This window comes from Branchiostoma belcheri, unplaced genomic scaffold, assembly GCF_001625305.1.
Source record: "Branchiostoma belcheri isolate BF01 breed outbred unplaced genomic scaffold, Haploidv18h27 scaffold114, whole genome shotgun sequence".
In the NCBI taxonomy this organism is placed as follows: Eukaryota; Metazoa; Chordata; class Leptocardii; order Amphioxiformes; family Branchiostomatidae; genus Branchiostoma; species Branchiostoma belcheri.
The window spans coordinates 503,739-517,944 of record NW_017802536.1 but is presented as its reverse complement, the minus strand read 5'-3'; the positions used below and the strand labels follow the sequence as shown (position 1 = coordinate 517,944).

At 41.5% G+C, this 14,206-nt stretch overlaps 1 protein-coding gene across 1 annotated transcript in view; it reads left to right on the top strand.

Annotated features, from left to right (window-relative positions):
* The first annotated feature begins 11,772 nt into the window (after positions 1 to 11,772).
* LOC109462239 (fibrinogen-like protein 1) overlaps positions 11,773 to 14,206 on the top strand; it is a 9,148-nt gene continuing 6,714 nt past the window's right edge. Inside the window, exon 1 of the mRNA XM_019758775.1 lies at positions 11,773 to 11,845. Within this exon, the coding sequence (XP_019614334.1) occupies positions 11,773 to 11,845 (73 nt within the window). The remainder of the gene's footprint in view (positions 11,846 to 14,206) is intronic.

The window sequence follows — 14,206 nt, the reverse complement described above, 5'->3', positions numbered from 1 at the left end:
CCGTCGGTTAAAAGCATACAGAGCTCCGCGACAAAACAAGTCAATTCGCTGGTTGTCGTCACTGTTGAGTTTGGTATTTTCTTAGACCTCTTTGAGCTCTGCGTTCAGAACAAGTCAATTCGATGGCTGGGGTCGCAGGTTCAGTTTTGCACTCTTTTGGATTATCACGTTCACACCTAGTTCACAACTGTGCATGGCTTGTTTTGTGTGCGGGTGGCCGTCTCGATTAGGACTGATGTTGGTTGTAAAATACTGGACAATAGGTGCCACCCTGCATGATCGATCACACAACAAAATTCTGGGGAAAAGCATGTTTGTTTGGACTTCTTTGTTTTGTATGGAGCAAATATGTTGTCTCTCTGAATATTGTTCCTGTATACTAAAGGTTTAACGAATTAACTTGTCTGGTCACAGAGCTGTTTGTGACAACTCTTGGAGGGCTATTTTAGCAGATCCGCGTCTAATTTCCGTCTCGTAAACGGTCGCCGCCTTTTGAAACGGTCGATGCCATATCGCAGAACGGCTAACTTTATGTGTATCAGAATGGTCCATCCACACCGTGATGTTTTGTGGCGTAGAGGTTAGGGTAACGGGTTTAGGTTATGGTTTTAGAGCTACACCTTTAGACCCGGGTTTGAATCTCAGCTTGCCCTTTTTTTTACTAATATTTACAATTCGACATGACCTTCCCTTATACTTCCAATTAGAATATTGCCTTTTATAGTGTATATCACTTTTTATTCGTTTTTGGACCCCAAAAAAAGTTATCGTACGCTCGGATCAAGGAGCTTCTACACCTAGTAGAAACTCCTTATTTTGTCGCAGAGCCCTGCTGGGGTTAATCGCGATCCGAGGATCCCTATACACTGACGCGAGCCATCGAATTGGCTTGTTTCAAAGCCTAGTAGTCACATTGGACTGGCTTAAAATCCGAGGATCTCTATACAAAACTGAGGCGAGCCATCGAATTGACTTGTTTTGTCGCGGAGCTCTGTATTCTTTATAACCGACGGAACTAGGGTTGTCCGAGCAGCTCCATGGAGCTCTGCGAAGCCTTGTTTGTTTGGGAGAGGCCCTGGTACGTTACAAATCCTAGTAGTCACACTGAAATGGCTTAAAATCCTTGGAACTCTATACAAAACTGACGCCAGCCATCGAATTGGCTTGTTTTGAACCCAGAACTCAAAGAGGTGAAATTAAAACTCAGCCGTGACGACAACCATCGAATTGACTTGTTTTGTCGCGGAGCTCTGTGTGCTTTATAACCGACGGAACTAGGGTTGTCCGAGCAGCTCCATGGAGCTCTGCGAAGTTTTGTTTGTTTGGGAGAGCCCTAATTTTGGTACGTTACAAAGCCTAGTAGTCACATTGAACTGGCTTAAAATCCACTGAGCTCTATACAAAGCCATCGAATTGGTTTGTTTTGAACGCAGAGGTGATAGATTTAAAAGCAAAACTCAACAGTGACGAAAACCAGCGAATTGACTTGTTTTCTCGCCGAGCTCTGTGCGTGCTTTATGACCACGGAGAGCTCTCAAATACTAATTATTCTGACGCCTACCTCGGAATTGACTTGTTATGTACGCAGACGCTGCTCATGTGTGGCGGAAAGCTGTGTGTATGGTCAAATATGAATAAACGACACTTTATTTCTGTACGGAGGCTTACGTGTCTCTTGTTTTTGAGCACGAGTGATCTTTTTTTTTTTTTTCAAAACAACCCAAGTCAAAAACGACAATATTCTCAGAAGGGTTTGACCGTAAACTAGGACTGAAAAAAGTAGAACCTCCTTGGTGGAACAAAATGTATATAGACTTGTAAAAATGCATCCAACTCAAATTATGATATGCTACCAATAATAAACATGGAAAACAAAAAGATGAAGAAACATGGTGACGCCAACCAACGAATTGAGTTGTTTTGAGCGTAAAGAAGTGAAAGCAAAACTGAACCGTGACGCCAACCAACGAATTGGCTTGTTAGGGCGCAGAGCTAGCTCTCCCTGTTGTCGTGCGCAGAGTTGCGTGACGAAGTCTTTATTTGTGACAGAGTACTGGCTGTATGGCCTAAATAGTCATATTCAATTAACTTGATATCTTCAGAGCTCTATACAAAACTGAACCAGTGACGCCAACCACCAGCATCGACGGGTTTTGTACTCATAGCTTTATTCACAAGGGTCTAGCCAAAAATAAGCGGTGACGCCAACCAACAAATTGACATGTATTGGCGCAGAGCTATTGACTGCAAGCTTGAAGAGGTGAAAGCAAAACTGAACCGTGACGCCAACCAACGAATTGACTTGTTAGGGCTCAGAGCTAGCTCTCCGTGTTGTCGTGCGCAGAGTTGCGTGACGAAGTCTTTATTTGTGACAGAGTACTAACCGTTCAGCCTAAATACTCACATTGAATTGACTTGATATCTACAGACCTCTATAGAAAACTGAACCCGTGACGCCAACCAACGAATTGGCTTGTTTTGGCGCAGAGCTCTGCGGGGGTATCGCGGAGGGCTGTACGAGCAACCTCCATGGAGGAGCTCTGCAGAAATGAGGGATGAACGAGCAACCTCCATGGAGGAGCTCTACACCTTCTCAACCGAGCACTGGAAATAAAGAACATGTATGTAGCTACAAGTTCTCAGGTAAAAAGCAATTCAATAAGGTCCAACAGATCACAAAAGCTTGGGGATCCCTACGTGGGACGATCACAATCGCTGTCGATTTTGCGTACTTTGCACTATGGGAGGGCCTGCAAGGGGGGGTCCCGACAACGCTCTACGCTGAATTCGGAAACCCTCGATTACGCTTTACGATAAATTCCAAGTGGCTACAACGCATTAAGTAGAATTAAAACGGCGAATACGCTCTACGCAAAATGCGAAGAGCGGTCCGTCTACGCTCTACGTAGAATTAAAACAGCCGATTACGCTCTACGGAAAAGGGCTTGCGGGCCCCCTAGCTATGGGCGCGGGTCATGCCACATTAGTGAAGGAGACAACGTACAAACCAATGTAGTAAAATCTAAAATATGACGTACGTACAAAACAATTTTGGACTTATATGTGTGCACATAAGATAGAATAAAATTCATGTTTAGTGCCATATACGATTGGCTTCTGTCACGGACCTTGCGCACCCCCCCCCCTTAGACCAAGGCCTCCCCCCCTAAAGTGCCCCAACAGGGGCTATATGGGGGTATAGCCGGGGCTTGTACAACATCCTAGAGCCCCGGCAAAGATGAAGATGAATCGCTACGTAGTGGAACAGTTCGAACCTCAGCAGGCGCGCGGCCGAACAGAACACGTTCTACAAAAACCGTCACATGCCTTAATTGACCTGAGCATTCATTATGCAAATTACATTCAGATTTGCATAATTGTCGCATAATTATGTCAAGCGTCACTTAAGCTACCTACATACCAAAATCATGACCATCCGTCCACCGGTTCTTGAATTATCCTCTATTGAATATTTTCAAAGAAATGCCCCTGCAGTTCCTGAGCAAGCCGCTAGGGGGCTCAAACCTACATAACTTCTTTCATGGCACAAGACCTACCTACCATCTAAATTTCGTGACCCTAGCACGTCCAGATCACGAGGTATCAAAACCGGAAGTTCAGCTGCAGTACCATTAAGAAGCCGCTAGGGGGAGGGGCCAAAATCTAATCATTTAAAGGGCTCATCAAGACCTACTTACCTACTGTAAATCCATTTAAAAATGCGGTTGGAAATTATAGCGGTCGGCGAAAAATGGACAACCTCACGTCACTTAATTATAGCGGTGTGAACATGGCTGATGTGTGTAAAAAAATACATTAAAATTGAAGTTAAAACGCTGGCCTTTTTTTTTTTAAGAAAATAAAAAAAAAGCAGTTTACGCCAGCGAAAATCGATTTTTACAAAGAAAAAACAAAACAGGCACGCCGATGGTGTCTGGAAGTAAATAATTTACAAAGTACTGTAGCGGCGCGGTGACTTCAAAAAGTTCGTAATTACGCACGCTTGTGTTGCGTGCGGCACCGCCGCCCCCCTCCCCAACCTCCATGCCGCTGCACGCCGCTACATGTCCGGCGCCGCAGACGAGCTTACAGCGAAACCCGGCGTCTTCGCCCTAGGATTGGAGCGTAATGGAATCCATGACGCCCTCGAGAAAGTTCTTCAGACACTATAGCCTTTAAACAGTAACGTTTAATCGTATTTTTTGCCGCAAAAGTTGACTCGCAATTTTCGAAAAACTTGTGACGCCATTTTTTTCACTCGGCGCTTGGTTCCCGAATTTTCGATTCGTCTTGTCGTAGCACGCTATTAACGCTTTTACATTTTGTAGTACAAATGACGCTTAACATTTGATTGTATTTCTACCTAGATTTCTACCTCGAAATTAAGCAGATTTATGCCGCATTTCTCGTAGTTTGTAACTCGTTTCTGAAGTTGGCCGCCGGGCCGCCATAATTTTTTTTGTTTGTTGTTGTCTGCACGCTTGGGCGACGCTGAATTTTGTAACTCGTCTCATTTTTTTCGATATTGTCCCGTACTAGCACAAAATGAACGGCTATCGTTTCTGTAAATTTATGAAGAAACTTCTAAATCGAAGTATACGCTAAATATTTATAAATACCCAAGTGTAGATAAGCTGGGAAATTTCAAAGCGTCACTGCGTCACATGTGTTTGTGCATGTTCACAAGATTTTTTTTTACCGTGGTTTGCTTAGCACTGTATACTTGTTAAAAATATGAACTACTTTATGTTTAATAAATATTTTATTTCTGGAAGCACATCAGTGTTTTGCTTGTTCCTATGTGAAGCACTAGTACTGTGCGTTGTGTGCATGTTGTAGTCAAGAAATGAAGCGTGATTGCGATCGTACCGTAACGAGCTTGGGGCAAGAGGGAGGGGGCTGAATTGGTAAAAAAAGTTGCGATCATGAAAATTTAGCGGTGGAATAGTGACCGCTAAAACCGCTATAATTAAGTGACCGTTATCAAATCAAGAATTACAGTATCAAATATGGAGTCAATTCATTTAAGCCTTCTCAACTTATTGTGTTTACAGACAGACAGAAAGACACAAACACGAACGCCTACGAAAACATAACCTTCTCGGCGAAGGTAATGAAATCGGGATTGAAATTTGCATATCAATGATTGTCAAGTACATAAAGCTGTTTGAGGGCTGGTGGGGTTTTGGCTGTTTTAGATGCTTTTGTAGTGTGTTCCACAGTGCCGCCCCAGAGGATGAAAAGGCACGTCGTCCGCTCACCTGCGGGCACATACGTCATTCAAGTGTGACACCTGGGGTTTTACACACCAATACACTTCCATTCAGAAAGGTTAACCGTCCAGAAATTCCACAATGTTGATAGATCTTAGATCAGTCCTACCCTGTCTTAAGAGGGTAAAGAATGTCAAAAGGGTGCCATATTTATCCACAGATAGTCTGGTGACATGGTCATTTGGTGACATTTCACACACAGAAAAATGAGACAGAGGTCTTGTATGCAGTGAGGTGGGATTCATATCTATAGATATTATCATTTAATCATTGACCTTTGTTGTCATGCCTATTCAAAATGCTGTGACAGAACCGGTTCAGTGACTTTTCGGGGGGCCGATCTTCCAAAAGTGTTCTCTACCTGACAACACCGTGAGCTTGTTCCCACTTCTTACCAAGGTAGAACATTTCTTTCGTAATTTTTAGGCAGAAGACAGTTTTAGAACAAAGTTAGTAGTGCTGAATGTTGCCGAGTATATAGAGACAGGCGGTGAAACCTATTACTGCCCAGTTATAGGCGTGTGACGTTTAACCCTATTCAGACCGGGCTTTTTTGTAATTGGGCATGCTAAGACCGGGATGGGGGGGCTTTTGAGGCCCTCCCCCTGTAACTCAACAACCAATCATCGTAGGGCCACCAAATTTAAGTGAAAAAACACGGAGTTTAGACGGAAAATTAGTGAAACAAGAAAGCTCTTGAAAAGAAGCTAACATTTCGCGGATAATTGTAAATGAAGGAACACAGTGTTAATTGAAGTGATTTTACAAAAAGCTGGCATTTTGGCGCGCTGTCAGTGTAATATGTTGTACATCTTACATATGCAACCCTGCATCTGCTGGGAAATAACATAGGTATGCCACTCTACATCTGCTTGACGATGACGCAATAGTCATCATCATTTCAGGACCATTCTGCAGGCTTTGTTTTGTATCACTTGTAGCTTCTTAGAGCATGTTTCTGAGACACTGGCCAGTACAGGCGCACAATAGGTCAGAACAGATAGTACCAGGGCTTAATTACCATCTTGCACACATCATTAGGCATATAACATGCATATCTTCTAACATAGGCAAGGTTTTTTGACAGCCGTGAGATGTTACGTTTTGTGTGAATATTCCAGGTAAGTGATGGATCCATATGTAAACCCAGGAGGACTCTGTACATGCAATTAGCTCACCGGCATGATTTTAAAAATAAAGGTTATGATAATCATAGTATATGTATAGCTTATTCAATGTATGGTTCCATAGTTTATGTGATTGTAAATAAGGCCATGTTGATTTGATTATATGGATGACATCTGTGCGCGCATCGGTTTTCGTTCATTTCCAAACTAAGTTTACGACAATCATACAAAACATATCGAATCTAAGCAAACATACTCCGTAAATTGATTACTGTTATTCCCGTTTTTTTTTACTGAGATAAGTGCAAAGTAAAGCTGTCGAGATTTAAACTGCAAATCCTTGTATCTTTGTAAATAAAAATGGCCAATAAAAATTGCCAAGTGTCATTTTTGTAAATAAAGCTGTCGAGATTCAAAGTGCTTGTCCTTGTATACATTTGTAATTGCAGTATGATTTATTTAGAATCTTCTATTTTTGTTTGGGGAGGGAGATGGAGTGAAATATAACATTTGCTTCGAAGCAAATGTTGGCCTTTCTAGTTAATTATAGAAATTATATCTTATTATAATATAAGATGGTATCAATGTTAAAAAGGGAGTGTAATTAAACATAGAACCTAGAAAATTTTAATGTTTGAACCAAAATTACTGATTAAAAAAACTGCCAGTTAGAAACCCGTTCAGGCGCTATCTGAGATGAAAGTGGGTGCGGGCCTCAAATGCCTGAATAGGGTTAAGTTGGATATGCGATCTGTTAATGATCTGTCATGGGGACTAGCCGTGATTCTCTCTCATGAATTCTTTCTCCCCCTGTGGCATAGAACCATCCTGCGCAGACCTCTAGTGGCAGCATTTGGCATCAAAGACGTCCTTGGCTACGTATGTCACATGTTTAAACATAAACTCATCATTTACTTTTAAAATTAATGCCTTTGTCCTGGTGTTGCAGGTAAACCAGACGGACTACATCGTTGTCTCACCTGCAGCTGCGTGCACACACGTCATTCAGGTACGGTACTTGCCTTTGGCAGTCTTTGGTGTGGGGTTCCGAAGGTTTCTCGAAGATGTCGTCCAAGAAGCTGTTCCCAAACGGCGAGGCAGCTCGGGAAGGTTCTGTAGGTCGCCATGGAAACCGGTTTACCAATGGAATCGTCATGGCGCTGTCAGGACTCGCGGCTGTGGTGAGTGTCTTCACCCTGCTGTTCATGATCCAAGAGATCGCCTCCATCCGGGAACAACAAACGGCGATCATGAAGCAACAACTAGATCTGAGGGAAGAAATACAAGCCTATCTGAAGGATCAGATCATTCGGATGCAGTTGAAGCAAGAGAAGGAGGCTAAGGACAAGGTAAGGATTATTTTGACATTTTTTTGTCACCAGAACATGTAACCTGGAAAAACAGCACGCTTCCAACCAAAATGTGACTTGAAAGGACATTTTTCAGGTCACTGCTGGCTGCTGTAAAACACTTCTGACTGAAATGTTTTAGGATATTCTATTTGGGCTTGTCATGGGGACCATTAAAGCTGCTATTTAAAATTCTTTTGTGTAAAGTTGTCTTAGAACAGATCGAAATCAAGTTTATACATGTCCCAAACCTAAAAGTTCATAACGTGCAACAATAGTTTACAAAAGAGAAACCTCGAGCTTCGTGGTAAATTACAGTGTCCATGTAGTCGGCAGATACTAGTGGTACAACCCGGGATCTAAGAATTTCTATCCCTGCTTAGAGGTGTAAATGCGTTCTCCTCGAGCTCAGTGAATATAAATGAAAATTAGAAAGGCCGACATTTGCTCAAGAGCAAATACAGCACATTTCACCCATTCTTCCTCCTCCAAATTTCCCTTAGAAAGGCCAACATTTGCTAAGGAGCAAATGCAGCATGCCTTCACAATATTCCTCGTACCAAAAATGGACCTATCCCTCCCGCACAAATGGATTGTTCCTAAATCACCCCTGTTCAATATGTGAACTGCTCCAACAGTCTATAACCACATGGAACATTGGAATCTTCCAATGCCTATGGCAGTTGGAACATGTAGAACCCTGGTAGAATCCGAGTGTTCTATTTAGAATGTGTCAGTTGGAGATTTGGGTTTTTAAAGCTACAATCGCTGTTTTAACTCAAATAAGGTAAATTTAAGTATTTTAAAGGGTTGAATCTGCATAGTAAATGCTGTAGTCTAAGCATTTTTTGCCGATTTACCTTTATGCTGAGTTTCGGGTCATTTGGTTTTCGTATTAGTGAGTAGGAGCCTAAAATGTACTATTTCGTCAAAAACAGCTAAAAAAAGTCACATTTTACATAATTTTAAAGTGGCACACGCCAAAATTGTAAATAAAGCTCTGTGGAATTGTACCCAAGGATCTCCTACACCAAATTTCACGTCATTTGGTTTTAATATTAGGACAGAGGAGCCAAAAATGTACTTATTTGTCCGAAAATTGCCCAAAAGCCCTATTTTACACAATTTTAAAGTGGCATATATGAAAAGCTTCAATATCATTCTGTATACATTTATCCAATATGTCCCTATACCAAATTCAGGTCATTTAGTTTTAGTAACAGGGCTCCAGATCCCAAAATGTATATTTTTTGCCTGAAAATGACAAAAAAAAAAAAATTAAAGGCCTGTTCCGACCAAATAAAAATAAAAAAACGTCTGGGGGTATTTGCCCAGTCTTCATCATTGCTAAATTCCAGGTCATTCGGCTGAAAAATGGCAGGTTTGAATCCCTTTAAATAAATGGCAGGAGGAGGACGAGGAGGAGAAACATAAGGAAAAAACAACACATTTCTCCCATACAATATTATGGGTGAAATGTAAAAAGTGTCGTCTTATAGCGCTATTCAATGTTTTCTGTCTACTTGTGTAGTAGATTCTCATTCGATTGTAGTTGTTCGCTGTAACGGAAAGATAACAACATTTCGGAGACTGCATACTTTCATGAAATATGTAGAGTTTATGTTTAAGTTTTTTGGGGGATTTGTATCATTAAAAAATAAGGTTACTATAGTTAAATTTATGGTTATCTAAACTCAATAATATAATATTTTATTTAATAATATATTTTATTCAATAATATAATATAATATTTTGCTTGTGAAATCTCTATCCTGTAGCAATATTTCTAGTCAACATGTCCTCTTAATTATGCAAATGACCTCTATATTAACATTTTATACATTTATACATATTAATGTTAACCTTTAAGTAACTTACACATGTCACAAGGAATAAAATTCCCATGATTCACTATTAAGAATTTTCAGAATTTTCAAATTAATTTTGCAAATTAGGTCATTATTTAATTCATTGGTATCTGTTGATGTTTCACCTGAGGTAGATTACACACATTATATGTATTTGTTTATTTATTTATTTACTCAAAACCCTAAAGACCGGCAAATCGTGAGGCCCGGATGATATTACTCCACACATCCTAAGACAGGTAGCAGACGCCATATCTGCACCCCTGACACGGCTCTTTAACACATCACTCACCCTCGGACAAGTCCCTTCTGTATGAAAGTACTATTATGTACTGTAATAACAGAATCTCTTTTCTCTTTATTATTATATTTCAGTCCATACCATTGTATGGATGAAATATATTGTGTTCCCTCATGTTTCTTCTTCTCCTTCTCCTCCTTCTCCTCCTCCCGCCACACAGTCAAAGGGATTCAACTCTGTCATTTTTTAGTCAAATGACCTGAAATTTTGCAAGGAGGTAGAGTGGGCCAATACCCCTAGGCGTTTTTTTTTTCATTTTGTTGATACATGCCTTTGAAAAATTTTTATGGAGGTTTTTTGGGGCATTTTTCGCCAAAAAATGGATTTTTGGATCCTGAGCCCTGGTTTTACAACCAAATGATCTGAAATTCGGTATAAGGGTACCTTGAACCTGTGTCTACAGAACAACAGTCACATATTTGGCATACACCACTTCCAAATGACTCATTTGGGGGACTTTATTGACTATTTTCAGCAAAAAAAGGGCCAAAAGTGATATACCCGTTCCATGTTCTATCTAAAGAATGGCACGTTCCATCTACCGTTGACCATGGAACACGTGTTCCATTGCGGGTTACCTGAGGTCACATTGCACGTAAGTCGTGCGTAATGACCCACACATTCAACTTTATGTGCCTAAGACCTTCAAAATGTATCAAATCTCATCATTGTTAGTATTTGCATACCTGTAAGAAGATTAGTAAAGCTTTCGAGATTCAATGTGCTTGTTGTTGCATCTTTGTTCTCAATTACATGGCTACTGTATAACTCATTTATTTGAGAATCTTTGCCAGTTTTACACTGGGGTATATAAGTTTGGAATAGTCCACTTTTGCGTGGGAGGGAGATGGACTGAAATATGCTGTATTTGCTCCCAAGCAAATGTCGGCCTCTCTAGTTATATTTCAGTCCATACCACATGACATGGTATGGATGAGATATATTGTGTTCTCTCATGTTTCTTCTCCTCCTTCTCCTTCTCCTGCCATTCCGTATAAATGGATTCAACTCTGTCATTTTTTAGCCTAATGACTTGAAATTTGTCATGGAGGTAGAGTGGGCCAATACCCTCAGGAGATTTTTTTTATACATGCCTTTGAAAAATTTTTATGAAGGTTTTTTTGGGGCATTTTTCGACAAAAAAATAGATTTTTGGATCCTGAGCCATGGTATTGCAAGCAAATGATCTGAAATTCGGTATAAGGGTACCTTGAACGTGTGTCTACAGAATAGCAGTCACATATTTGGCATACACCACTTCCAAACGACTCATTTGGGGGACTTTAGTGGCTATTTTCTGCCAAAAAAGAGCCAAAAGTGCTATATCCGTTCCACGTTCGATCTAAAGAATGGCCCGTTCCATCTGCCGTGCTGACTACAAATGTGCGGAAATACAAACACACACATACACACACACACACACACACACACACACACACACACACACACACACACAGACAGACACGCTTAAAACAATGCCTCCATTTTTCATGGAGGTAATTATCTTGTTGTCAGACCGTTGCATCATTTCGCCCGGAGGGCCCGACTGGTCACGTGCGCTCAACTGGAGAAGGGCAACCTAATGACAGCGCCACCTTTTGGAAACGTGCGGAGATGCATCACAGATCCAAGAGGGACACCTTGGACAATGCTACCCCATTGCAGAACAAATTGGAAGGTAAATGTGTGTTTGTATGTGTGTGTGTGTGTGTGTGTGTGTGTGTGCGTGCGTGTGTGTTCCTCTCTAATTAAAACAAGTGTCCATAGGCGATGATTCTCCACGAAACTTTATATTTTGTAGATTGGGAACTGAATAGTATAAAAACGAACTGGGTCCTAGGTGCAATGGGCAGCATGGCCAACAACGTGGACGCCATCGCCAGGGGATGGGACCGCATCGGGATCAGAGCCACTGTGAGCCGGGGGCGTGAGTAAACAATAGCCGCCTCCATGTTTAAACTTTAGACTCGCATGCTGATTAAATAAGTTTTTAAAAAATCAAGCAAACTTAGACAGGCACGTATGTATTCAAGGCCCCCACGCTACGTAAAGAAAGGCCGCCATGTTGTATTTCTTATGATTTGTCAATCCGCTCGGCGGTAGATTTTCGTATGATTCTTGCCCTGTAAATACCTGTAAATGTTGTAAATTATAAATTTTCTTAGGATGTATGGAAATCTATGAAATGATTTTTGTATTTAGCTTTGGTGAGTAACGTGGAACCCTATCTTTCAAAGTGTAGACAAAGACAAAAAGATTTTATATCCACGCCCGGTGTGAATACAAAATATTTTTGTCTTCTATATTCACACCCGAGATGGATATATTATAAAGAATTTTTTGTCCATCGATATAAATTTCTATGTAAGATTTTTTGTCCGTTATTGACACTCCCGGTGTGGATACGTATATTTTTATCATACCCGTATGCAAACTTTGCCGCTCTGTACTTATGGTAGTCTTTGTAACGCAAACTCTGCCGTCCGCGGCTTTGCTGACACCCCCCCCCCCATCCGCAGGGCGGCTGTCGATTTAATCAGGATATACACATGGTAACTTGTAAACTTTTCAACGTTTTCCGGCAACTTAAGGTTTTCATTTTCAAAGTCTTTGCTTGTCACCTTACTGTGCTCGACGTTGGTGGTTTTCTGAAACTCCCCGTGTTGAAAATTCGTCCCCAAGCTTCAGGCACGGCGCGGCCTCGGGCGATCTGATTGGCGCAGGTCCCTGTGTTTTTAACTTCGGAGGAGATTGTCAGCCTTTTAGACATTCGCTAAGTTAAACTTAAAGCCCCAAACACACACGAAAACATAAGTTTTGGGCCTGCGCGGAGGCTATACAAACTTTTTGTCTTTTATATCCACACCCGGTGTGTTAATAGCCACGGCGTTTGTCGTCAGCATGATTTTAGAACGCCTAAACGGATTATGATATTCGGTATGTTGGTAGGTCATAGCCTCTACCAGGCTCCGCGGATCGCTGGAAAAATAGTAGAAATGGGCCGAAATAAAGGGATAGTACACCAGAGAAGATCCAGCCGGCCATAGAAGCTCCAATTTGCGACCCACGGAGCCTGTGCGGAGTCGCAAGCTTCTTTGAAGTTCACTAATCGCTATCTAATAGGTGCAAAGTGGTTAAGTACCCCTTTTATTGCTCTCCGACTAGTCCGTGACGGACCTGGCACGAGCGGCCATGTGACAGGAAGTGTCAGTGGTCACGAAGTTTTGAAGTAATAACGGTCTTGTCTCGTCTTTTTCCTGACGCATTTTTTGCCCTCTGACTTGCACTGGCGAACTTTCCTGACGTTCTGTGGCCCTTTCCGTATGTTGGAGGTTATAACAATCCTCTATCGTAGTTTTCTGTGTTATTCTTTGTCCACAGCCGTACTTTTTGTGGCAGCTTTTTGTTTTACTTGTAAGATAAACAGTTGTATAAACAGTCACATGATCTGTCCTATTAAAGTCAAAGTTTACTGTGCGGATTTCTGTCTGCTGCCGATGGCAGTCCGGGAACGAGTTCGCCGTGTGGCGAAGGACGTTTTTGGTTCTGAAACTTTGCGGCAGGGTCAGGAGGACGCCGTGTTGGGGATTTTGGATGGGCACGACGTCTTCGTTGGACTGCCGACGAGGGCCGGCAAAACATTCTGCTTTCAGGCCATACCGTCGTGCATCAACTCCCCCGAAGGAGATGCTTACCGTTTGCTACTAGGCGTGGCCCTCTGGTCCGCCATCGCGCCGGAGTAACCGCATCGTAACGAAACTATAGCGTAACGTGGAACCATATGGCATTTGTATCGCAAAAATAACCCAACTTCAGTACATTTCATCAACAGCAAGAAAAAGCCTCGGTCTTATGTCAGAAAAAAAACACAGATAATAGGAACATAATGTGAAAAAATATAATTTTCGTCGCGTTTTGCTGTCAGTCTCTATTTGACCTTTGTCCCAGACACAGCCACAGTGCACACACACCCGGCTGACACTACCAGGTGCATAAATGTGAAAATTATGTGAATTTCGTGCAAAATTTCAAGGAAATGTGAAAAAATGTGATGTAATGTGAATTTTTTTGAGGTTCAACAGCATCACATTTTATCACATAAGTTCACAGAAAATCATATAAAATAACATTTCTGAAGCGCGACACCTTTATGTGAAAAAATGTTATTATTTTGCGTCACATTTTTTTCACATTTGCAGTGAACGGTCCAGAAAAATCACATTTTCAAATGTGAAAAGATGTTATCTAAATGTGATGTTGGATCTCCTCCCATTATGTGAAATTATGT